The sequence below is a fragment of the Eutrema salsugineum genome, unplaced genomic scaffold (assembly GCF_000478725.1).
Source record: "Eutrema salsugineum unplaced genomic scaffold, Eutsalg1_0 scaffold_9, whole genome shotgun sequence".
NCBI classification, from domain to species: Eukaryota; Viridiplantae; Streptophyta; class Magnoliopsida; order Brassicales; family Brassicaceae; genus Eutrema; species Eutrema salsugineum.
The window spans coordinates 11021691-11048957 of NW_006256342.1; the positions used below are offsets into that span (position 1 = coordinate 11021691).

General features: G+C 34.2%; 3 protein-coding genes across 4 annotated transcripts; all 3 read left to right on the forward strand.

Moving 5' to 3' along the window:
* Nucleotides 1–467: 467 nt before the first annotated feature.
* Nucleotides 468–2821, forward strand: LOC18009105 (sm-like protein LSM8). Of its 2 annotated transcripts, none has more exons than XM_006391476.2 (6): nt 468–625; nt 929–994; nt 1102–1142; nt 1230–1304; nt 2418–2470; nt 2562–2821. In XM_006391476.2, exons 2-6 carry the CDS (start codon nt 958–960, stop codon nt 2650–2652), a joined length of 297 nt encoding a protein of 98 aa, XP_006391538.1. In that variant the 5' UTR covers nt 468–625; nt 929–957; the 3' UTR covers nt 2653–2821. The 2 variants fall into 2 exon arrangements, with proteins under 2 accessions (XP_006391538.1, XP_024009560.1); XM_024153792.1 differs by lacking the exon at nt 468–625 and adding an exon at nt 645–803.
* A 1562-nt stretch (nt 2822–4383) lies between these two features.
* LOC18009046 (NDR1/HIN1-like protein 6) lies at nt 4384–6644 on the forward strand. The gene is made up of 2 exons (XM_006391477.2): nt 4384–4918; nt 6260–6644. The coding sequence occupies exons 1-2, from the start codon at nt 4453–4455 to the stop codon at nt 6553–6555; spliced, it is 762 nt and encodes a 253-aa protein (XP_006391539.1). The 5' UTR covers nt 4384–4452; the 3' UTR covers nt 6556–6644.
* A 9213-nt stretch (nt 6645–15857) lies between these two features.
* LOC112085889 lies at nt 15858–19169 on the forward strand. The gene is made up of 4 exons (XM_024154781.1): nt 15858–17156; nt 17251–17534; nt 17968–18235; nt 18570–19169. Exons 1-4 carry the CDS (start codon nt 15858–15860, stop codon nt 19167–19169), a joined length of 2451 nt encoding a protein of 816 aa, XP_024010549.1.
* Nucleotides 19170–27267: the final 8098 nt, after the last annotated feature.

Consider the following 27267-nt stretch of genomic DNA (forward strand, 5'->3'; position numbering starts at 1 on the left):
AAAATTGTGGTCTTTTGCCAAAAATTTAACCTTTTGAATTGATTGGAAAGCTTATGTTGCCTTTTTCAAATTACGAGAATAAGTTTGGATGGAAAATGGATGAATTGCATGACTGTTAGACACTATCAACGCCTTTTGACTGATATGTAAATTTTTATCACCTTTTTACTTTGAAATTTTCTCGTTGGTTTGGCGTGTCTTGACTCTTCTAGAAATCTATCTTGGGTCTATCTAGTGATATTGAGAAACCAAGGCTGGTCGAGTTCAATAAGTCTGGTAGGTAACTTTCCCATAAATTGATCCGAATATGATCATCTGAATATGATGGAGGCTCCGGTCGGTTTGAGTTTTGTCCGGTTGATGGGCCATCATGGGTCTATGATGGACCAGGTGGGGTTTAAAAAACATTTGGTTTTTTTTTTCCGAACTCATATTGAAAAGGAGAAATAAACATTTTTTTTTTTTGTTTTTGACATCAAAATGATTTAAAATGTCTCTAACCTACACATATCTAAGCAAACACACGCCCGAGTTTTCTGAAAACAGTGAGGAAAAGAGGTTTTAGGGCTTTTCACACTCAGAAGCTCCGTCAAGCTGAAAGGGTTTAGATTCGGAAGCAGCTAAGGTGAAGCCTTTCTCTCTCGTCTTCCTCATACGTTCTTCTCAATACCATTAACTCTCCGATGCGTTATTCCCAGGAACCAGAACCAATTTTCTATTCGTTTCTTCCCCATTATAAAATTATTTTGCTTTGGGTCAAATACGCTGGAATTGTCTCTTGTTTCTCATAATCCTCGGCTTATGTAAGCTTTGAAAATTTTCTAATTTGGGGAGCTATAATTTATAGCGAATTGTTTTTCGTCATATCCGTAATGCCCACCAAGTGTTCGATGAATTTCTCGCTGATGCGATTTTAGTAACCTTTCAGGTTATTATATAGTTCTTTGGACTGTTAATATGGCGGCAACTACTGGACTCGAGTCTCTTGTCGATCGTAAGTTTTCTTTTTGCCATTAAACACCATTCTGGATTGATTTATTGATGTTTTGTCGCATGAATTGTATAAAAATCTTTGATTATTTTTTTTGGGTGATGTTGCAGAGATGATTTCGGTAATTACAAACGATGGACGCAACATTGTGGTAGGTTTTTTTGTTTGTTTTCTCTCTTCTTTGTTTTATGGTTTGGAACTATTCTAGTAACTTAGCAAAGAGAACACATTTTTTCAGGGAGTTCTTAAAGGTTTTGACCAGGCTACAAATATAATCCTTGATGAATCTCATGAACGGGTCTTTTCCACAAAGGTAAGCCTCAGATTTCTGTTTTTCTAATGTATTTTAATCTGAACTTTGCGATACCAACAAATCGTATACGTGCGTATACTTTTCTCTTCAAATATTGGCTAGTTTATGACCTGATAATTTTTGTCCTTGAGTGGCTAAGAATGGTATCACTTTCATCAGATTTCTATGATGTATCAGCGCTCTTTACTTCTCCATTGTTGTGTTTAGTGAACGGATAAAACTTGAAAAAACATAGATAAGCAAGCTCAGTATGATGCTAGTTTAACTTTTTTTCTTTGTCAGAGCATCTTTCTTCATCTAATATTAGTCATTTAATTGGTAGTACGTTCTTGTTAGTAATGTACATTGCTTCATTTATTTGCGTAATGTCATGTTTTCAACAGAATATGTAGGAACAAATGTATTCTGACATTTAACATAGGTTGGTTCATACAGTACTTGTTGTTTGATGAGGAAATGGTGGATAAAGATATAATTGGCCTCTGAATGGAAGAATTTAAGAGGTAGTGTGAATAGTAACTACAGATGTGGTGATGGAGCTTACAGTGAAACGGATTTGATACTAGTAGTTCTTCAAAATGAAAAAAATAATTGTTAATGCATTTGTCAAAAGCTTTAGCTAGTTCTAGGTGAGGCAAATCTTTATGGGCAGTGTCTAATTTACAGGATCACCTCCTTTTTCAAAAACATGATTAAAGGTCTGAATCTTGTCTGTTTCTTCTTTGCACCAAGAGCATGTCACTCCATGTTGATACTGCACTAGACCAATGCTCTCGGGAGTGATTAGTATCCATATTTTTTCAACCATAGAGCTTTTTGGCTTTAAAATATAGATGCTTCTGCTAAAATGATGAATACTTGGAGATAGATCTTTCAGTTCCCATGTTGTTTCTATCTAAAACATGTAAGGAAATGGAGAAGGGCATGTAAATCTCAAAAGAGTTGTCTTCCACTTTCTTATTATTTTCTTCCATTATTGTCTGGTTGATTCAACATGAACAAAGTAACTTCTTTACGTTACCATGAAGTGTTTGATTGAGCATTGAGACCTCTTGCTATGTTTTTTCACTCTCTTATTGTGTTGGTGTTTTACTACGTTTCTTGATATTTCAGGAAGGAGTACAACAACTTGTGTTGGGTTTGTACATTATCAGAGGCGACAACATGTAAATCTCATCATCCTCATATTATCATCTCATTGTCTCAACAGTCGATGGTTTCCTAACGAGACAATTTGTTTGTGTCATATTTGATCAGAGGCGTTATCGGGGAGCTCGACGAGGAGCTTGATGCTAGTCTGGATTTTTCGAAACTGAGAGCTCATCCTTTGAAACCCGTCGTGCATTGAAAATAGTTATAACGAGAAAAGAAACCTAAACAAAGAGAGATTGTAAACAATTTGAATAGTTCTGGAGTTGTCTGCTTTATGTATCCTAAGAACAAAGACTATATTATATTTTCTGTCTAACGTTTTGGCCTGATGAATCGTTGTATTTCCAAAACGCAAAACACACCTTCGCGATTCTAATGTTGTTTTTATTTTCAGATATCGTCTCCGTAGTGTTTTCGGTGGCTTCTGATTCAAATTATCAAATCAAAACTTAAATTCCGAACGATGCTTACGTGCAACTTATTGGTTCACTTGAAGTATGGACTTGACTGGTAGGTCGATTCAATAAAATAGGGACGGAAATTTTTGTATAGTTTCGTTCGGTTGCGTGTTTTGATGAACGTTAAATTTAACCGAATTTAGTTCATTTCGTTTATATTCAGTTCGGGTTAGTTCGGTTTAATTCAGTTTGATTTGCAATTACTAGATTTTGCATTTCTATAAGTTGGTAAGTATTTAAAATATAAACACGTGAAATAAGTCATCCATGCTCTTTTCATTTTGGGGGAGGGGGTGAGGCAGTGGTGGAGGGAGCATGTTGGAAGGGGTGCAATTGACCCAGGTGAACTTCAAATTCTTTTTATAACTATTTGTATTTTTTATGTAAAAATTAGATATAATATTAATAATTTAGCTAAATGATTCCTGTAAAATTTGTTTATAATATATTATAAATTAAAATTGATTCCCCTAAAATTTTTTTCTAGCTCCGCCACTGGAGTAAAGGGTGGGGGACTAGGGGCTGTCAACAGAATAGAAGTATAGTCTTCTAGAAAAATTTCGTTTAAATGTTCAGAGCTCAGACAACGATTCATATCAAGTCAAACATGTTTAAGAAAAAGAAAGTGTTGGGGGTTATATCAAATGTGATTATTATATTTGGATGAAATAAAATAAAATGAAACCAAAATGTAGTGGCATGTTAAAGAAGACAAAAGAACCATGACGGAATGCATGAGAACACAAGTATAAAGTCTAAGGAGATTAGGTCAACAAATGTACATTGACTTTGTTATATACCTCCGAATCAAAAAGTTTCCATCTAAATATTAAAAAAGACCTATTGGCGACGGAAAAAATATATTATTTTGAAAAAGTGTTTTTCCTCAAATTTCTAGTAGATAATAACTATATATATGTTTAACTTTATTTGTAGATTAGAAAATATAAAGAGAAAACATATTTATACAGGATACAGCAAAAAAAAAAAGAGAAAATAGTAAATAGAGTAGGGAGTAGAAGTAATGAAAGAGTTAAAGAGTAAAGATAAGAGATGTAAAAGCAAAAAATAAAGAAATAGTATTTAGAAAGAAAAATATTATATGGCTAGATTTTTTTCTATTGTTTGATCATAAGGTATGATTGGTTTCCTTAAAAAAAAATGTTTTCCATCTATTGCAAATTTACACACACCCATATACATATGTATGGGTTCACATCAACTTCAGTTTCCATAAATGACCGCTACCTGATTACACAAACAAATTCAAAATACACGTGTACGTATTGTATGAACAAATACATTATCAAATAAACAAAAACATACCAAATAGGTTATAAAATTAATAAAACTTGAAAATCGTATCTCCATCTTGAAAAGTTCTTCCTTATTGACTTTAAAAGTTATACTTCAACATCACATCTCCTTCTTTATATTGTCCCTTACCCCTAAACAAGATCTCTACAAAACAAAAGCTCTTCTTCGTCAACAAAGCCTCTTCTTCCTCTTCTTTTCGTGTGTAATCAAGATTCTCAAAAATGTCTCATCACCCAAAAATTCACCCGCTCCACGACCCGGAAGCCCCAAGGACGCATCCAACGGCTCCACTTGTTCCACGTGGTTCCTCTAGATCAGAAAACGGAGACCCGACCAAAGTCCCTTTGACCCAACGGCCACAACGGTTTGTGCCGTTGGCTCCTCCGAAGAAGAGAGGAAGAAGCTGTTGCTGCAGGTGCGTGTGCTACACGCTCTGTCTTCTCTTGCTCCTTGTTGTTGTAGTAGGCGCGACGATTGGTATACTCTACCTTGTCTTTAAGCCAAAGCTACCGGATTACTCTATTGACCGGTTACAGCTCACCCGGTTTGTACTTAGCCAAGACTCGAGTTTGTCCACGGCCTTTAACGTGACCATAACCGCTAAGAATCCGAATGAGAAGATCGGAATTTACTATGAAGATGGGAGCAAGATTACCGTGTGGTACATGGAAGCTAAACTCAGCGAAGGTACGTACACATTTGGTCCACTCTGGGTTGGTTTAATTTGGTTACTAAACTTAGAAAGACTTCGAAATCTTAGTATAAACGGTTCATTTTATTTGATTTCGGTGCAATTTCATTTGGTTGGTTCTGGTTCAAATTTAATTGATTCCTACACTTAGGAAGGCTACATAATCTCAGTACAAACCAGTTTATTTGGTTGTTCCTAGGACTAGGGAAAATTTCTCCAACTGAACCGAAATTTTCAAATCTGAACCAAGTTGAGTTATAAAAAAATCCGGATGAAATAGAAATTTATATGCTAAAATTTCCGAACTAAATCTGAAATGTATGAAATGGAATAGAACTAACCAAATTAACCAAATTTTTTTAAAAAAATCAGCTAAAAGTTTTAATTTAAAACTCTTTAATAAATATATAAAAACTACATAAAAATATATTGAGATCTACAGTATTATTTAAAATGAATTACTTTTTTTTTTTGTTATAATCTTTTATGTCAAAAACCAAACCAAACATAAGTATTACTAAGCAAATAGAACCGAATTGATACAAATTTGATTCTCAATATATAGGATCTATTTCTTTTTCTTTTTTGTCAAAATAGGATTTCTAAAATCTAATTAATCCGAACCAAACCAAAACAAATAACCAAATGCCCACACTTAGTTTCAAAATTGATTTGTTTTGTCAAATTAAAATTGGTTAATACTATACCTAACTGTGGATCTTTATAAGATTTTGTTTTGATTTTTGGAAAGACATAATTTAAAGAAAATATCACAATTATGTATATGTTTTCTATCAAAAGATAAAAGTTATTCAAATTGTATATAAGTCCAAACAATATAATATTATATTGCAAATCACATGGACTACTATGTCTCTGAGCCCGATGATGAATAATCTGATTCTGCTGAATCAAAATCTTCCCCAAATTCTTCAATTTCTTCCACTGACTCCTCAAATACCACCGAATTGATACAAATTTGATTCTCAATATATAGGATTTATTTCTTTTTCTTTTTTGTCAAAATAGGATTTCTAAAATCCAATTAATCCAAACCAAACCAAAACAAATAACCAAATGCCCACACTTAGTTTCAAAATTGATTTGTTTTGTCAAATTAAAATTGGTTAATACTATACCCAACTGTGGATCTTTATAAAAGTTTAGGCTCTGATTGGTGTCCCTTTCAAAAACTGGTAAGGATATATTGTTTTTTTTCACCGTTATTAACTGTACCACTCTCTTTTATATATAGATCCAAAACTCCTTTCTACAGCATTATATTTGTATAACTAATCAAAGCCTTAATTTCACTAAATTTTGTGGCTTTGCAATAGGTTCGTTGCCGAAATTCTACCAAGGCCATGAAAATACGACAGTGATATACGTAGAAATGACCGGCCAAACTCAGGATGCATCAGGTTTAATGACGACACTACAAGAGCAGCAACAAAGAACCGGAAATATACCTTTGAGAATTAGAGTTAACCAACCGGTTCGTGTCAAATTCGGGAAGTTGAAGCTCATGGAGCTTAGATTCTTGGTCAGATGTGGTGTCCTTGTGGATAGTTTGGCTACAAATAATGTTATTAAGATTCAAAGTAGTAGCTGCAACTTTAGGCTTAAGCTATAATTCCAATTTTTAAATTTTTTATTTGGTACGTACTGTATTTTTAAATTTTTGCAATTTCATATTTTCATCAGAGAGGGGTTTTATTCTCATGTGTATGGTCTCATATTTCTCTCGTTAAACCTACACTATTGTGTCAGATCTTTGTTGTATGATATATTACTGAATTTTGTTACAAATGGTTGCTCCGTATATGTTGCTTAGTTTACTTTGATTCCATAAAAGAAAGCTAAGCTTAAACCCATTATGGAGTTGGACTTGGACTCGTGTATTGTGAAATAATCTAATGGATTCGTCATTCGTACATTTATAGTATACGACTTGGTGTTTGAAGATTGCATGAATCCGTGTATCACTACAAGAAAAAAGAGGCATTTCCGACCACATTTGGTATGGCCATATGCTGTCGGAGATTTCAGACGAGTTTTGGACGAACATAAAGTCTGCCAGAAATTTGTCAGAAATTTCTGATGGAATACAATTTCTCGGTAATCTATCAGCAATTTCCGATGACTTTTCGAGAAGATATTATGTCGGCTAAATTCTGATGGAAATTTGACGATTTTAAAACAGATATTCATACGCGTTTAGGAATTATCATGTTCCATGGGATTTCTGTCGGAAAATTCCGACAATTTATTTCGTCGGACAGATTCTGATGGAAATCCGACGAATTTCCGACAACTTATAATGTTACATTTGCAAGATCCCTTTTATACATTTTTATCTGGTCATTTTCCCCAATATATTCCAATAAATTGGATGACTCAGTGGAAAAGGCAAAAAACAAAGGCTTTCGGCACATGAGCGAAATCATTTGCAAATATATATTCTCACAAACCGGAAATATACGATCCAATAGTTGGAAGTGGTGTACGACACGACCAATTTGATGTTACATCAATACATAGCAGAAGACGACTCCATAAATACGATCCATTTATACAGTACTTGCTTCCAAAGCAGATCAGGTTTGTTTTATTTTATACTTTTATTTGTTAGAAATTAACATTTATGTAAAATTCTATATATTAATTAACTCTGAATGACATGGTGTAGGTATGCTATATTTCCTATCCCTGAGTAAAAATAAGCAAGATACGTGGATTAATGTGATATCGATAAACCCCAGAGGTAGGGTTCATGAGATTTTTGATCATGAACCCCTCCAACAAAGGTCTCTAGGTTTAGGTTCGTTCGAGTATTCCCTTGAATTCGACCTTGTTGTAGATTTCACTGTAGATGCAAACGATCGGGTATTTGAGGAGTCAGAGGAAGAAATTGAAGAATTTGGGGAAGATTCTGATTCAGCAGAATCAGATTATTAATCATCGGGCTCAGAGACATAGTAGTCCATGTGATTTGCAATGTAATATTATATTGTTTGGGCCTATATACAATTTGAATAACTTATATCTTTTGATGGAAAACATATACATAATTGTGATATTTTCTTTAAATTATGTCTTTCCGAAAATCAAAACAAAATCTTATTATAAATTCGTACAAGTTTAACCTTGAAAAAAAATATATATACTAAGTACACATCCGTCGGAAATCCGTAGGCATTTTCCCATGGATTTCCGATGGAATTGTAAAATATCAAAAATATTTATGAAGGGGTCAAAATTCATATGTCTTATGCTGCCGGTTTCCTAGTGATTGAGCCTGATGCTGATGTGGGTTCTATTCCTGATTTCAAATTGAATGTTATTATAGTGAGGACTACCATCTCGAGACTTTTTTTGATACACATCCGTCAGAAATTTGTGGGAAACTGCCTACGGATTTCTGACACAGTTGTAAAATATGTCCAAACCCGTCCAACTCACTTTGTTGCTAAACCTGAACCCACACCTAAGAATACTACAAATACAGGAGAATATACCAAGTACAGATCCGCTGGAAATTCGTAGAAATCTTCCCACGGATTTCCAATGTTATAAGAACAGTTTCTATTTAGCATGTTTAGCTCATGTAAATCAAGTTTCTGAGCTTATAATCCTCGGATATCCGTAGGAAATCTATCGAAATAAGTCTGACGGATTTCCGATGGAATATTATAATTTGTGTTTAGGATATTAGGATTAATATAAAATTTTATGTAAATACTTTTTAAACATTGTCATAAGTATATATATTGGTACAATATTCTTTGAATTGAAAAAAAAAATTGTATGAGTTAGTATAAGTTTATAAAAAATATAGAAGAGTTAGTTTAAGTTATAGTAATTGTTCTAAGAATTGTACGAGTTTGATGTTATGAAAATAAAAAACTTCTTTATAGTGTTCATTTTTGTTGAATTCACAATTTTTTTGAAGTAAACATGTATATTAGAGATATCTTTATTATATAACTAAGTCTTAAATCCTAAACCTCAAAATTACCCTAAATCTATAAAAATTCTGTGGGAAATTATCTAAGGATTTCTGACGGATGCGTACTTTGTATATATTTTTGACATATTTTACACATCCGTCGAAAATATGTAGGAAATTTCCTACAAAATTTCACGTACATTTGGAAGAATTGTGTTTCGGCTGTCTGGCTGCTTAATAGAAATGCATGCAGGGATATCTGTCGGAAATTTGTAGAAAACGTCCCACGGATTTCCGAAGGAACTAAGGTTTTTTTGAAAGCACGAGAATTTAGACCGCTTTTTTTCTCGATAATTTTTATTACCGACGGAATACCTACGGATCATATCCATAGGAAATGGAAATATATATCAAATTCACCGAATAATGTTTCTTCGTTTCATCTATCTCGTTTCATTTCTCTCTCTAAGTGAGGTCCCTCGTCTCTCTCGCCAAAAGCCCCGAGCAAAATCTGTTGTCTCTTCTCCTCTCTCTCTCTATAATCGAAATCTCATCTCTCTCTAATTGAAGTCTCTTTCTCTAAGTTTCCAGTCATCTCTCTTTTTAATCAAAATCTCTCGCCATCTTCTATCATGGACTTGTAAGTTATTCTTTTTCCCTTTGTTCTTGTTGTTAATTATTTATTTCAATTAAGGAATTCCCAAGCGATATTATGTTTTAGGTTGATAGATTTAAGGAACTTAATATGATAGGTACCCAAAGAACATAGATGGTCGAGAGAGTATAATACAATTTACATCTTCGCATTTGAATGACTCTCAAAGAAACTATTCTACTATTAAAAAAGAAATTTTAAGTATAGAACTATGTGTACAAAAATTTTAAAGATTAAATAAAAAATTTCTATTACGTATCGACTACAAAAGCGCTACAGATGTTTTACATAAAGATGTTAAAAACCTTGCCTCAAAACAAATTTTTGCGTGATGGCAAGCAATTTTAAGTATTTTTGATTTTGAATATATTAAAGGATATTCAAACTCTGTTCCAGATTTCTTGACAACAGAATTTCTTCAAAACAGGTACGGTGCCTCCAAGGAAGATTGATAAATGAAAAGACATATCTTTGGAACCAATCCTAGAAAAAATCATACCCCCTACGCATCTCTACAAATAAAAACAAAATCCTGGATCTCTGTTACAAAAAAGCATGTAAAAAAAGAAGAATATCCCGACTCTCTTCAATCTCTAGAGAAAATCATGGATCAAATTCTACAGCTACAAAAAGATTTCGAGTTAAGTTTTTCAAAACAGAGAAAGGATAATTCTTCTAAAATACTCTCTTCTAAAAATGTTTTAAATTCTTCTGAGGTCTCTTCAAAAATAATTTTATATGAAAACCAGACCTCTAAAATAATTTTAAAACCTTCGAAATAATTCACAAAATATTCTGAAGAAGTTTCAACAAAACTCACCCTCTGAAAATTTTGAAAAAAAACTATTTATCAAAACATTATAAATATTAAAAAAAAGATTCTTTGTCAGCAACGATCCGTTTTTAACAATCGAAAAAGATTTTGAAAAAAACAGATTTTTCAAACCTCATAATACAGATAAAACTGTGTTATTATTTCAAACGTTCTTGGAAATAACAGAATCAGTGTCCTTTAAACATTTTTATCTCAATGAAAGCCACACTGATCCTGCTTATTCCACTTTTATAATTACATAAGGTCCTTGCTCCAAGCGATTGAGAATCTGATCTTATTGAAAGTCTAAATTTCCCAGAAAATCTAAAAGATCTCCCATGTTTCAATGTATCTTTTAATTATTGGGATTATTGTTAAGCTTGGTACAATTCATTTTTAATACAGTCTCCCAAACACAAACACACATGGTTAATCTTTTTTTGATACCACTTGTGACTGATCCAAATCTCCTTATCGGTTCATTGCGTGGTGGAACTACTTTGGTTCTGTTACCGAAATTTTCAAGCCTAACATCCAAAAATATTTTCAAATCTTCAAAACAAACTTTCCATCAGAAAATGAAATTAAATTTCCCCCATTAGCCCTCTTTCACTCTAAAATTTATTTTACTTGGGTTTTTTCTTGGATTCTCGAGTTTTTCCCTGATCCAATTCCAATCATTAGGAGAAAGTTCAGGGTAAAATGGTGGGATAAATTCAAAATTCTCTCAAACCTTTATCCGTACAACATTCTAGAATGGATAAATATTCAAAATTCTAACTCCTGCACCGCCCTTACCCAAACACCAAACCAAAACCAAACACCGGAAACAACTTTTTTCTTGGCCCAAAAACCCATATTGTTATCGATGCTAGCAGCAGCCTGAAGAAGAAATTAAGGCAATCTCCTTACAATTCATGCCTTCAATCTCAGACTCTATTTCACAAAGCATATGAAGCGCATCAGAATATAATATCCGGGATGTCAATGAAGAAATATTTGAAAACAATAGAGTATGATTTCTCGTCACAAAAATATAAATCTCGACAGAATCATTGTTACGAATATTTGCAATATCTGTGAATCTTTTGATACAATCCACAACGACGAAATGCGATAACACCGCACCTTGAAGACTGCATTTTTCGGTATTGTTTTCTGGAGACGTGACAACACTTCAATATTGGAGACAAGCTTTTGTGAGTGGACTTATCCATTCTCTACCACTATTATATGTTTTATTATTTTTTTTATTATCTGAACTCTTGTAAAACTCCTATATAAAGGAGTGTGTGTTTAGTTGTAATCTCTAAGTTCTCATTTTCCATTTTCATCCCTCTCTTTCATTCTCTTTCTCTACCATATTCTCTAAATCTTGTAATCTTCTACATTGTTACGATCTCCAATTAGTAAATTTTTCAAACTTGTACTATGGCTGGTTTAACCACCTTTAATATTATGTAATAAAAGTATTTAATTTTATTTATATTACAGTTTATGTTTATGTTTAAATTTATGTTTAAGTGGCTGGTTTAACCGTCCATTATACTAAATCATCAATATCTTTATCATTTTTATTTTTATTTATTTTTATCTTATGTTTGAAAATTTAATGTTACAATTTATTATGAGTTACTTCTGTTTCTTATGGTATCAGAGCCATGCTTTTGTGTTCAGGGATAGTTAGAGGTCATATTTATTAAGAGTCTTAGATCTATGTTTCTTGTGATCTTTTATTAATCTCATTGTTTTTTTCTTGGAAAATGAACTTTATTCTCCTGAGTGTTTTAGCCCGTCTAAAAAGGGTTATAAGTCTCATTGTTACTAGACAGGATTGTAAGGAGTCATAAATTTTTTTTCTAAATATACCAAAAATGAGTTTATTTAATACATATCAACATCAAACAGGTCCGAGTCCGCTTCTTCTTTTACGTCTGATAGAAAGTCTCTTAGAAACTCAAAAGGGGTCATTACTAGTCATGAAACAGTTATAGATGATATCCAATGTTCAATTGATAATTGAGAAATTCCAAAAGTTCATAAAGAACAAATTTATCAAATTTTAAAATTTAATTTTCTAAGAAAAAATTACTCAATTAAAACTGAAGAACGAGATATACAACTTACAAAAACTTTTGAAATAACTCATTTGTTTTCGGAAAATGCTTTAAAAAGACATATAGAAAACATATTTAAATATATACATATTGGTTTAGTTCAAGTTGGAATTAAACCACTTTCAAAAGAAGAATTAAATACTTCAATTATAGTTATTTTACTAATTACGTGATTTAAAATATTTGAAGAGTCATTACTAAGCTCTATTGAATCAAGTTTGTACACTGGTACAATTTTATTTGATTGCTATCCATATTTTACAATATCTTTAAAAGACAAAAATATCTTAAAATCTCTAATTTTACAAGTTAAAACTCACAATTATGAAAGGATCATTTCCAATTGCTATAATTTTTAGAGTTCATGATAAAGCTATGACAAGTGCTTTCTCTTCAAAAGTAAAAATTTCGAGTAAAAAGGGTGAACCCCTTTTATTACAAACAGATCTTTCGAGATACAATTATGTAATTCCAAGATCTTTTCAATGGAAACACATAAATCTTCCTGATGAATGGGTCTTTGAAGGAGTTGTCCAACCAAAACCTACAAAACCTCATGAACCTTTATAGCCAAATATATGTTTAAAACATATTGAACAATTTAATGATAGAAATGTAGAACTTACTTTCATAAGAAATAACCATGAAAATGTAGATGATTACTCATGTGAATCTCCTCTCTTCCAGAAACTGTTGATCTAGGAAGAGTTTCCCAATGAGCACAAGATTTTTCCAGAATGGAAAATTGTCCAAAATTCCAACCACAGTTTTCAACTTCTGATATTATAAATTCTGTTTTAAGAAATGTTGATTTTCGAACACAAATCCCAAAACCTGTTTACAAAACAGAAAGTAGTTTTCAACATAATGAATTTTCCACAAATTCTGAGCCAACAAGCCCTACTTTTTTCAGATATTACAAATAATATGATAAATGAGTTAAATGTTTTAGAAAAAGATTTTCAAATCGATAAAAAAATTTATCTGATAAATATATTCTAAAAATCACACCCAAAAAAGACTTTGGTTTTTCGAAAACTTTTTAAAAATAGAAATATAATCCAAGAATAGTTTTACAAATATCTCCATGAACATAAAATACAAATTTTATTTTTCCATTGGTTTGAATACTATGCATTCAAAAATAGTATATATTTTCCCTTTTCTAACACTGCGAATCCAATCACCAATCGCAATAAAACCCCTGAATGGGAAAGCCTTCCCCATGGAAAAATTACCTGTTCCAACCAACCCCCCTTCAACAAGGAATCAAGCTTGAATTGTTGGGAACACCAATTGAAGCGATTCCTTTTAAACGTCTCCAAGATGATAATAAGATTAATATCAAAAATATTATCGTCCAAAACAATTTTTCAAATACGAATCTTGGAACGATAGGCAAATAGCTTGATATAATTAAAAAATCGATTCAAAATCAACCTATCAATCCAATCGATTCTACCTTTGAAAAGAAAAGAAAAAAAATACCCATATTCAAACCATTCCAAATTTCTAGCTCCAGTGTCAAAACTTTCTAAGAACGAATAAAGAATTCATTCGTGCTCTCCAAAGCCAACTAAGTAAGGTAGACATAGGAGAAATTACCACATCTCATGAATCTGATATTCTTGATACTTCTACTTCTAAATCCCTAATAAATACTCTAGCTAATGAATTCTATGCTAGTGAATCCTCTGAGCAAAATTCAATCCCTGAGAATAATCGTCTTGGTCGGCAAAACCATCAAGATCATCAATTAATCTCTGCCCCTGACCTAGGTCAAATCCAGACAATAGAACAATCTAGGTTCAATTCATCTTCAGTTTATGACTGGAATATCGATGGCATATCTGAGTTCAATATCTTAAATTTCCTACAAAAAATGACAATGGCCGCAAACGCCTATAAAAATCAAGTAGGAAATGAGGATAGAACCATAGCTGAGCTCCTAATAGCTGGTTTTTCAGGCCAGCTCTAGGGATGGTGGGATAACTACCTAAACAATCAGAAACGCTCAGAAATCCTAGATGCCGTCAAAACGGATGAGGATAATGTGTCCATACTAGATAATTTTGGAAATCCCCAATAAGATGTTGTAGCCACCTTAGTTATAGCCATAACCTTGCATTTCATAGGAGATCCCTCAGTACTTAGAGATAAGAATACTGAACTCCTTTCAAACCTTAAATGCAAAAGGCTTAGAGATTTTCAATGGTACAAAAACACTTTCTTAAGATTCAAACCAACCTTTTCAGAAAGAAAAATTCCTTGCAGGACTCCCAACCTTTCTAGGAGAAAAAGTTAGAAATAAAATTAGAGATTCCACGGGAACCCAAATAATTGATTATGATGATTTCACTTATCGGGAGTTGATCAGTATTGTTCAACAAGAAGGTCTCAAAATCTGTCAAGATTTAAAAACTCCAGAAACATCTTAAATGGGAACTCAAAAGAACAAAAGTAGAATTAGGCTCCTTTTGTAGACAATTCAAAATTGATCCCAGCAAAAATAGTAAATCCTGCATAGGAGATTGCAGTTATTCTTATTATTCTAACAATAAGCCTAGAAAATACTCTAAAACCTATAAAAATCATAAACCTCGCAAAAATTCCTGGCAAAGACCTCGTAAGAGATTTACTTCAAAAGAAATAACAACCACTAAGCCATTCTACAAAAATCTCACTTTCTTGAAATGTAATAAAAAATGTTACACTTTAAAATTCTGCCATTTTAACAGAAAAATCCAAGAACTCGGCCTTGGAGAAGAACTTTCGAGTAAAATATCAAATCTCTTGCTAGATCATTCATCATCATCGGGTAATGATTCTGATTCATCATTATCCTCTGAAAAAGCGCTACAAGTTGATGAGCTAAAAAACTCATCATCTGGCTCTGAATATGATGAAAATTAAATAAACGTACTTACAAAAGATCAAGAATCTCAGATTGAAATCTTGAATTCCATTTCAAATCCTCAGACCAAAAAAAAAGTTCCTATAAACAATCATTTCGTCCCTGAACGAAAAAGAAATAAAAATCTCTGAATATACATCAAAGCCTCATAATCCAACATCTTCAAAATCATCTTATGACCTAACCACAATCCTTAACAACTGAAAGAAAAATGGTTTTAGAATAACAATTCAAGATCTTAGGATGGAAATAAAAGAAGTAAAAAATTAACTCAAAACTCTTAAAGAAAAGCAAAAAAAAGAGATTCTGACACTACAAGAAATATGCTTATTGATAGCACATTTTAATAGCGTAATATTTGTAACTGCTATTAAATGTCATTTTCGGAATTGGGTACTCTAATATAGCACTTAAAAAATGCTAAAGAGTAAATAATGTGAGCGGGAACAAAAAAAAGACTTATGCGATGTTGCTGAAGGTTTAGACATGAGAGAAGACGAGTTTCTAGCTAAACTTGCTGATGCCGAAACGCCATTGTATCCAAGTTGTGCCAGCCATAGCAAGCTATCAGCAATTGTATCGTTGTTTAGGCTGAAGACTCAGAATGGGTGGTCGGACAAGAGCTTCAACGAGCTGTTAGAGACACTGCCGAGTATGTTGCCGGAGGATAATGTGCTTCACACCTCGTTGTATGACGTGAAGAAGTTCCTCAAGTCTTTCCATATGGGGTACGAGAAGATCCATGCCTGTGTTAATGATTGTTGTCTTTTCAGAAAGGGGTTGAAGAAGTTAGACCCCAAGTGCAAGACATCAAGATGGAAGACTAACTTCCAAACCGGTGAACTTAAAAAAGGTGTCCCTCAGAAAGTTTTGAGGTACTTTCCCATCATTCCGAGGCTGAAGAGGATGTTTAGGTCAGAGCAAACTGCTAAGGAGCTACGGTGGCATTTTACTAACAAAAGTAATGATGCAAAGCTGCGTCATCCCGTAGACTCCGTAACATGGGACCAGATGAATTCCAAGTACCCGTTGTTTGCCGCAGAATCAAGGAACATTCGGCTAGGTCTATCTACCGACGGTTTCAATCCATTCAGCATGAAAAATACAAGGTATTCTTGTTGGCCTGTATTGTTGGTGAATTATAATATGGCTCCAGACTTGTGTATGAAGAAGGAGAATATTTTGCTTTCCTTGTTGATTCCTGGACCGTATCAACCTGGCAACAGTATAGATGTGTACTTGGAGCCACTGATCGATGACCTCCAACGATTGTGGGACATTGGAGAGCAAACGTATGATGCATTCAGTAAAACCACATTCACAATGAAGGCAATGCTATTGTGGACTATTAGTGACCTACCTGCATATGGAAATCTGGCTGGCTGCAGAGTAAAAGGTAAGATGGGATGTCCATTATGTGGAAAGCATACTGATAGTTTATGGTTACCTAATAGCAGGAAGCATGTTTACATGTGTCATAGAAAGGGATTATCACCCACGCATAGTTACCGTGGGAAGAAGGCATGGTTCGATGGAAAAGTTGAATATGGAAGGAAGGGTAGGATTCTAACGGGTCATAACATATCTGTGTTGCTGAAGAATTACAAAAACGAGTTTGGAAATGTTAGACAAGCTGGAAAGAAAAGAAAAAGGGTTATTCCTGCGGAGTCATTAGCTGATAGTGAAGACGAAGAATCCGAATCAGAGGAGGAAGAGGAAATAGATGAAGAAGAATTATCTAGATGGAAGAAACGATCTATCTTTTTCAATCTTCCTTACTGGGAGGTATGTTATCATTTTACAACTTCATTTATATTTGTTAAATACACTATACATAATTTAAAGACTTTCAGCTAACATGTCTAAATGCAACCCATAGGAACTCCCGGTCAGACATAACTTAGACGTTATGCACGTAGAAAGAAATGTTGCAGCGAGCATCATTTCCACCTTGCTGCATTGTGGAAATTCAAAAGACGGTCTTAATGCTCGTAAAGATCTACAAGTCCTTGGTATTAGGAAAGAGTTGCATCCTAAAGCCAGAGGCAAACGAACTTACTTACCTGCAGCACCGTGGACTTTGTCAAAGGAAGAGAAGAGACTATTCTGCAAGCGTCTACATGAGTTCAAAGGACCGGATGGTTATTGCTCCAATATATCCAGGTGCGTATCATTAGAAGAGTCTAAGACAATGGGATTGAAGTCACACAATTACCATGTGCTCATGCAACACCTTTTACCAGTTGCACTTAGAGGTCTTTTACCGAAAGGGCCTAGAATAGCCATTACACGATTATGTGCATTCTTCAACAATCTATGTCAACGTGTTGTTGATAGGGAGAAAATATCAGGAATGGAAAATGAAATCGTTGAGACTATTTGTATGTTTGAGAGATATTTCCCACCTAGTTTCTTTGATATAATGGTTCACTTGTGTATACATCTTGGGAGGGAAGCTAGATTAGGTGGACCTGTGCACTTTTGATGGATGTATCCTTTCGAGAGGTAAGCTGTCTATACAAGTTTTTTGATAAGTTTGCTTGCCACATATTTCATCTTCCATTATCGTTATTCTTGTCTTCTTAATTCCTACCAGACACATGAAACTGTTGAAAGACTACGTCAGGAATCCTGCAAGACCGGAAGGATGTATTGCTGAATCATATCTAGCAGAGGAATGTATGCAGTTCTGCAGAGATTTCTTGAGGAAGACCACAAGTGTCGAAGATAGACAAGAACGAAATACTGAATACGAAAGCACTTCTATACTCGAAGGGCGACCTATTTCTGCTGGGAGGTCTATCACACTTTCTGAAGTGGAAAAGAAAACAGCACACCTAGCTGTTATTCAGAATACTGCACTGGTAGATCCTTATGTAGAGTAAGTTCTAATTTCTTTATTATGCTGCATTCATATTCGGAATTCAGTCTTTATACTAATATATTTCATTGTTGTCTAATGTCACTTTGTAAGCATGCATCTGTAATACCTGCAAGACACAAACCCACGGTGTAGACAAGATGCTACTTTCCTATGGAGTACTCACACTAAAAATGCTACTTTCCTATGGAGTACTCACACTAAAAACTTTTCAGAGTGACTTAAAAAAAGTGTAAGTAAGCTGTTTAAGTTCCGTATTAATACAAGGTACATTTTAAACGTATTGTTGATTTACTTACTACATTATTTTTTGTCAGATACCACTTGACTCTACGGAACATGATGACACACTTAAGTGGATTTCATATGGTCCACGTAATATGGCTAGATCATATACTGGTTACGTTGTTAATGGTCTGCGGTTTCACACTACATCAGTTCAGAGACAAACGCAAAACAGTGGAGTATATTATGAAGCAACTGCAATGTGTCGAGCCAGTGCAAGAGACACTTCCCAAATCGTGGATTTGGTTTCTTATTATGGCAGAGTGGTGGACATTATCTTATTAGACTACAACGTATTCTACATACCTCTATTCCGATGTCAATGGGCGGTCAGAGGCAACGGTGTGAAGGTGGACGAAGGTTTTACGTTGGTCAACTTGAACCAAAGTCAAGTCTCTTTCGCAAGGGATCCATTCATTCTGGCATCTCAAGCTAAGCAAATATTCTATTCCAGAGAGGACGAGTCTTCAAACTGGTATGTGGTTATGAGAGGCCCTTCAAGGAGATACACTAAGGCAGACAGTGATGAGGCAGATGCTGGGCCATTACCATTGAGTGTTGACATGAACGTAGAAGATGTTGACGCTGAAGACCAACCTGCAAGGGTTGATTGTGAAGGAATATACGTTTAGGACATATACGTTTAGGACATATACGTATTACCTATTGCGTAGTTAGAGTCGTTGCTTTCGGTTTAGTGTCTATGCTTGACTATATGGAATATGGTGGTCTGAATTTTTCACTGATGGGTTGTATTGAGTGTTTCAGGTGATAAAGTATGGGTCGACCAAAGGGAAAGAATAGAAAAAGGAAGAATTTATCTGAGGAGCCAGAATTTATTGGGATAGTATATCCGGAAAGTATGCATGATGGAGGAGAAGACAATGCAGCCGGAAATGATCAACCTGATGAAGTCATGAACGAGGCGGTGCAGACGCAGATTAATGATGAGACGCAGAGTCCAGAACATAGAGTGAGCTCTCAGGAATCAGATCTGAATGATGGATTACCGAATGTTGATGAGGATGCATTCAATGAACATGCATTCATGAATGATGAAACGCCGGCGCCTGAATCAGAAGGGACTACAGCTCCAAACAAGCCTAAGCTATCTAGAGGTCCAACAAGGATGAAAGACATCGCAAGAGATCCTAACAGTCGCATAAAGGTTGAATTCAATAGCATGGGAGAACCGTATGGATCAGGATCGGTTAAGCTGTCATCTTACCTTGGGCCCTTGGTGCGTGAACACGTCCCTATCATTATTGAAGATTGGAGGAAGATTGGTGAAGAACGTAGAACAGTTCTATGGAAATCTGTACAGGTAGACCCACTTTAATTTAGAATAAGGTAAGTATAATGGACTTTTTTTTTATTGTTTGATTTGGAATTTATTGTAGGCAAGGTTCGAGTTAGATGAGGAGTATCACAAGATGGCTGTCATCAAGCAAATGGGTTGTATATGGAGGGCCTCAAAGTCGAGGCTAGTCAGCCAGATCAAGAGTTGTAAGAATAACGCAGAAAGATTGAAGCTTCGCCCAAAGAATATTCCACCGGCAGAATGGCGCAAATTTGTGAAGGCTAAAACTAGTGCATCATTTGAGGTAATCACGTAGCCCTCACTTTACTTCCATATACAGATAACTGAATTTTCGTTTTCAGGAACTAAGTGACACATATAAAGAAAGAAGACGAAACCAGATTCCTCATACTTGCAGTCGAAAGGGGATGGTCAGACTGGCTGAAGAGATGGTAATATTCCATATGTGTAATACTGATGCAACTATATGCAAATAACTAACATTGCCACCTATTTTCAGAAAAAAGAGAGCTCTGAACCGTCTGAAGTAACTAGACTACAGGTATGGGTTAAGTCTCGAACAAAGAAGGATGGCACTGCGGTCAATACAAATGCAGCCGAGAAGATCGTAAGTAGTTAACAATAACTAGTTGGTTTATTTTTAAAAGTTGATGAATACTGGCGTATCTTGGCTGATGTCGAAAGTGTGTGTACAGAAAAAGGCAGCTGAACTTGTTGAAACGGTTTCTCCCTCTTCGACGTCCACAAATCCCAAAGAAGATCTCCTTTCTCAGCTACTTGGGCCTGATAATCCCGGCCGTTTGAGAGCGATGAGTAGAGGGATGAGTCAAACCAAGTTAGCATGCTTCCAGATGAAAAGCAAGTTTATGGATAATATGAAACGAGACCAACTAAGATTGATTCAGCAGGTCCATGATTTAGAGGAAGCACTATCAAAAATACAGAACCAGGTAAGCGAGTATTTCATGTCTGGTGATAGTAACTCTGAATTTTACATTGTTATTATATTAACTTAGGTTGTTATTTCAAATTACATTTTTCAGAAACAAGAAGCTGAAGTCGGAGAGAATTCTGCGCCAAGAGTAAACTCTTGTTTTGTCTTATTTAGCATTTAAAATATATGTCATATGTTTACATCTGTTTTTAAAATTCACCATTAACGTTTGTAGAGTGTCAACATGAAATTACAAATGAAGTGTCTGTTATTCGACTGGGCTGGAACGGATGAAAAAGTTGGTGAAGGACGTATTTTGTCTGAAGAGCCTGAGGAATTTGTCAACAGTATACCCTTAGGCCCAAACTCATACAAAGTTTTGGTGGAAACAGCAATTAAGCCAGAAGCTTATCTTTGGAGACCTGCTCGCAAAGTCTTTAATATGGAGCAAGCAGTTGGAGAGATGATTGCATGACCTCAATATTTTGTGGTTCCCTTTAGCAGCGGATGTTAACCAGAAGACATTACGCCTCTGGTAAATATTCTTTCAGTACGGAATATTATAGTTGAGTTTATAGTAAAAGTAAAACTGTGCAATGCTTGATAATGGTTTCATTTGTTTACTGCTTCACAGAGTCCTAATACTAGCTCTCGGAACTTCTGCAAGCTGCTTGACTGGGCTAGAACTAACGAGGAAGTTGTTGCAGAGGGTCGTTGGCATTCTCGAGAGCCAAAAGCATTAGTCAACGGACTACCTCTCGGACCTAATGCAGTGAAGGTATTCGTCGATGTGGTTTTATGCCCAAATACCTTCCTCTGGAGGCCAACGACTGAGTTCTTAGATTTGGAGGATTCAGTCAACACCTTTGTCGCCTGGCCTGCTAATAGAGTAATCTTTGAGGCAAGTCCTGAAACGAGTTCTCCTATTGCTAACTCTGAATCAACTCCACCAGCTCCAATAAAAAAACCAATGAAAGCAATGTCAGAAAGTTCTACTCCTATAACTCAGGTAGGTTTTCTTACTAAACTTTCATTTGTTTGGTTTGTTTGGATTTGTTGATTTCGTGTATAGCTATATATTCAAATTGTCTTCGCTACAGGAATCCAACCAAATGGAAACGGGGAATGAAAATAAGAAGTGCTTGGTGATGGCTATTACTGGAAAGAAGCGAGTGATTGCTGAAGGACGTTGGTCCACAAATGATCCACTTCAAACAGTACATTTTGTTCCCTTGAGTCCAAATGCAGTTAAGGTGTGGATTGATGTTGTCAAAGTTAAAGATGCTTGCGTATGGAGGCCTTCGTCTGAGATCGAGTGCATGGAAGATGCAATAGGAACAGCTATTGCTTGGCCAGAGGATAAAGTGGTACTCGTCTAAATGCAGTAGTCATCTGATACTTTAGTTTTTATCTTCTCTGAACTTAAGGATGGTTTCGTTGAAGACATAACCTGATATGTGTTTATGGTTTTCTTTGTTGGAAATGCTTGTATGTTGCTGAAACATTAACCAGTACTCAGTTCTTCTATATGGAAAAGCAGATGCATTTCAATTTTTGTTTACCAGGTTTTGATATTTAGTAAGTGCATTTCTTGAGGTTTTGGATATATCGTATTTGGTTAAAAAAAACCTACATCGCCAAATTCAATAGCACGTAAGAACAGCTCCAACACTAAACAATATAGCGTGAAAAGATAGCTACAGTATATGATGTTGGAGCTAAAATATAATGCTACGACTCAACTAACAACAGCAATGAATTTCTCTTATAGTAAACTAGAATGTAGCTATAAAACCACGCTACTATAAAGGTGTCAATAACACATAAATAAAGCTACAACATTTAATAATACAGCGTCTAATTTGTGCTACCGTATCATTTATAATATCATCATAACAATGCTATTATATATATGAATATAATAACACTTTCCATAAACGCTATAATAAGGGGTGTACTCTATTATAGCTCCGGCAGATACAGTGTTTATGAAAACGCTATGAAAGTACTTTCATAGCGTTATTCGTATGCTATGAATGTACCTTCGAATAATTCACAAATTATTCTGAAGGAGTTTCCAAAAAAACTCACCCTCTGAAAATTTTGAAAAAAACTATTTACCAAAACACTATAAATCTTAGAAAAGGATTTTTGGTCAGCAACGACCCGTTGTTAACAATCGAAACCTCATAATACAGATAAAACTGAGTTATTCTTTCAAATTTTGAAAATAACAAAATCAGTGTCCTTTAAACACTTTTATCTCAATGAAAACCACACTAATCCTGCTTATTCAACTTTTAAAATACATAAGGTCATTGCTCCAAGCGATTGGGAATATGATCTTAATAAAAGTCTAAATTTCCCAGAAAATCTAAAAGATCTCTCATGTTTCAATGTCTTTTTTAATTAATGAGACTATTGTCAGACTTTGTATAATTTCTTTTTAATCAAATCTCCAAAACACAAACACACATGGTTTGTGTTTCACAGACCTCAGGAATCGGATCAGAATATAATATCCCGGATGTCGATGAAGAAATATTTGGAAACAGTAGTGTATGATTTCCCGCCACCAAAATATAAATCTCGACAGAATCATTATTACGAATATTTGTAATATCTACAAATCTTTTGATACAATCCACAACTAATAAATATGACAATACCGTACCTCGAAGACCGCATTTTTCAGTGTTGTTTTCTGAAGACGTGACACCACTTCAATATTGGAGACAAGCTTTTGTAAAGTGGAGACAAGCTTTTATTATTATTTTTATCATTTGAACTCTTGTAAAACTCCTATATAAAGGAGTGTGTGTTTAGTTGTAATCTCCACGTCCTTAGGTCCACCGGGGGTGAGAGTCTTCCAGGGTAGGTAAAATGTATGTTTCCCGCAGGTGAGAGTCTTCTAGGGCCGGTGAATTGGGTCAACTTGTTTTCCATGTATCTTTTGATTGCACCGTTGGATCTTCATGATGTAAAGTGCTATGGAAAGCTGGTTATCTCCTCTTGATTTTCTCCAAATTTTAGCTGGATCGGACGGTGAGAACTTCTTCATTTGAGGCTGAACTTCGGACGGTCTGACTCTGAGCTGAAAAAGTGGATTTTTTCCATTTTACCATCATTTTCCCTAAGTTTCCTGAAAAGAGCCTTGAAACTACAAATACATGAAAATCATAATACAAGTTTTTAAAACTGATTAAAACTTTGAAAAAGCATTTGAAATCAATGGTAAAAATGAGTACAAATACGGTGTTATCACCCGCACAGTAGACCGCATCAGGTATTCCTACGGATTTCCGTTGGATCTTAATCCTACGGATTTCTGATGAATATTATTCCTATGGATATTCCGAAGAATTTCCGATGGATGTTGTTCCTACGGATTTGTGACCAAAAATCTATATAGTTTTGGAAAAAATATCAAAACATAACTATTTAAAGCACTAAGTTATAATGCGGTCTTCAAAAGGTCTTTCAAGTCAGACAGCTCTTGACGGGTTGAGTAGTGAGCAGCCTTCAGCCCTTGAGAAAGTTTGTCGATCTCGGCTTTGTAGTTTGCAGATGAGGCACAATAACTTGAAGAAGAAAACTCCTAGCTTGAGAGTCCGACAAATCAGTCTTTCACTTTTGGAATTTCCTAAAAAAATTATAAATTGTTAGATAAATGATGAAATAAAGAAAAAAAATAATGAAAAAAAGTAAACTTACACTGAGAACAATATCGTTGATCTCTTCTCGGGGTAACTCGTTTGAGGAAGTTGATCCATCGAGAGTGAGTTGCGAGAGTTCCGCCAACTTGTCCTCCGTCCTATTTTTGCAGTCTCTAATCTTCCTACAAATCCTCAGGTCTTGGATAACACTGGTATATTATTTGTGTGTCTCTATTCCAAAACCTCAAGAAAATCTGGAGGAATCCCACCGGCTTTTTTTGCTTGCGAAAGTTTGTTAAGTAATATAGTAATATGAAAAATATTAAATTTTTAATAAAATATATGCATACCATTTCCTCGCTTCTCGTTCGACAGTCTTTGCACCTCTATTGTGAATGTACATTCCAATCCTCATTTCATTCACTCTTCCGATTCTTCGATTTTGTTGTTGAAAGCTTCTCCGTTGCTGGTTTTTCCCAGTACTAGCAGAATCCTTTTCAAACGTTGTCTTCAAAATCTTTTGGCTTATCTTTGTTGTAAAGCCACTTCTGCTTCCACTCGTACATGTGCTGTGAGTACTGGATGGCGGCATACTTGTTAAATTGTTGAGAACATTACTCCTTTGGTTTCGGTCCCAAGTGAACTATTGCTACAAAAAAATAAATATAGAAAAAACACAAAATATTTTAGAGTTTAAAATGACAAATTTTTTTTTATAAAAATTAAAAAATCATCAAGTTAACGCAAAACTTTGAATCCACAAATTATTTATGTGTTTCGGCATGAGTGAGTATTTCTCATATGCTTCGTCCAACATGTTATGGAGCATCAACAATATCGTCTTTGTTATCTCTAGCAACTTAAACCTGTAATATGAAAACAAAACAAAAAAACAAATTGTAAATTAAAAATTGTAAGCTAAATTAATTGAAATAAAGAAAAGTGAAAATGTAACTTACCAAGTCCCGTCTTCGTACTTGGGGTCGAGACGGATACAATGTCTTCGGTTAGGCTGCTCGACTATCTCCTTAATCTCCATTCGGCTGCAGGTTATGGATTGCTTGGATCCAGAATTTCAGTCGACGCGCTTCGAGGAGTCTTCCGAGCCGATTCCATCCTTGTGAGCCCTAACGAATTGCATCCTTGTCTCTTTGAGAAAAACATTCAAACGTAAGTATAAAGATTTTTCATAATTTAAAAGTTCTAAAAAACTTTTAAAGTTGTTTAAAAAAAATCAAAGATTTCAAAGTTTTCAAAATTTTTCAAAAATTTCAAAGTTTTCATTATTTTCAAAATTTTCATTATTTTCAAAATTTTCTAAATTTTGAAATTTTCAAAATGTTATAAATTTTGGTTAATTAATCTAAAACGTTTTCCTATCCAAGTAAACATTTTAAAAAAAAAAAATCTTTTTGCGGATATAATACAAAAAACGTTTTATTATATATTACAAAAAAGATTTTTAGAGATTTACCAAAATTGTAATTATTTTTAAAAAAATCTTATATATGAATACTTAGAAATTTAAATATAAATACCTAAAACACATTTTTTAAATCTTTGAAATTGTAAATAATTATTGTTTTCCAAAGCTAACAATTGCTATAACATCATACCGCACAAAAAAAAAAAATTTCAACACCCATAAATTCCAATCTTCCTTTCTAACCACCTATCATATTAAATTCCTTAAATCTATCAACCTAGTACATAATATCGATTGGGGATTCCTTAATTGAAATAAATTCAACAACAACAAAAGGGAAAGAAGAACTTACATGTTCATGATAGAAGATGGCGAGAGATTTTTATTAAAGAGAGATATGACTGGAAACTTAGAGAAAGAGACTTTAATTAGAGAGAGAGAGAGAGATTAGAGATTTTGATTAAAAAGAGAGAAGAAGAGACAAGAGATTTCGATTGGGGCTTTTAGAGAGAGAGAGACGAGAGATCTTAGTTATATAGAGAGATGAAACAAAGAAACATGATTCGGTGGATTAGATATATATTTTCATTTCCGACGGATACGATCCATAGGTATTCCATCGGTATTTAAAAATATCATTTTTCTTTTGTTCAGGCGGTCTAAAACTCTAGTTCCGTCAGAAATTTGTGGGATGTTTTCTACTGATTTCCAACAGATATAGAATATACAAAAAAATATATTTCTTGCATGCATTTCTATTAGACAGCCAGACAGCCAAAACACCATTCAGCCAAATGTCCGTGGGAATTTCGTGGAAAATTTTCCACATATTTTTGACGGATTGTGGGGTTTAGGATTTGAGATTTAGTGATATGATAAAGATATTTCTAATTTACATGTTAACTTCAAAAAAATTGTTAACTCAACAAATGAATATTTTTTTATTTTCACAACATCAAACTCAGACAATTCTGATAACAATTACTATAACTTAAACTAACACTTATAAAGTTATACTAACTCATACAAATGATTATTTTTTTCAATTCAAAGGATAGGTTACCAATATATATACTTATGACAATTTTTAACAAGTATTTCCATAAAATTTTATATTATTCTTAATATCCTAAACACAAATTTTAAAATTTTGTAGGAAATCCGTTGGATGTATTTCAATAGATTTCCTACAGATATCCGAGGATTTTAAGCTCAGAAACTTGATTTACATGAGCTAAACGTGCTAAATAAAAACAATTCTTATAGCGTCGGAAATTCGTAGGAATTTCTTGGCTCTTGGCCGAGTTCTTGGCTCTGATACCATAAGAAACGATTGTGGATCATAATAAATTGTAACATATAAAAAAAATTGTGGATCATAATAAATTGTAAC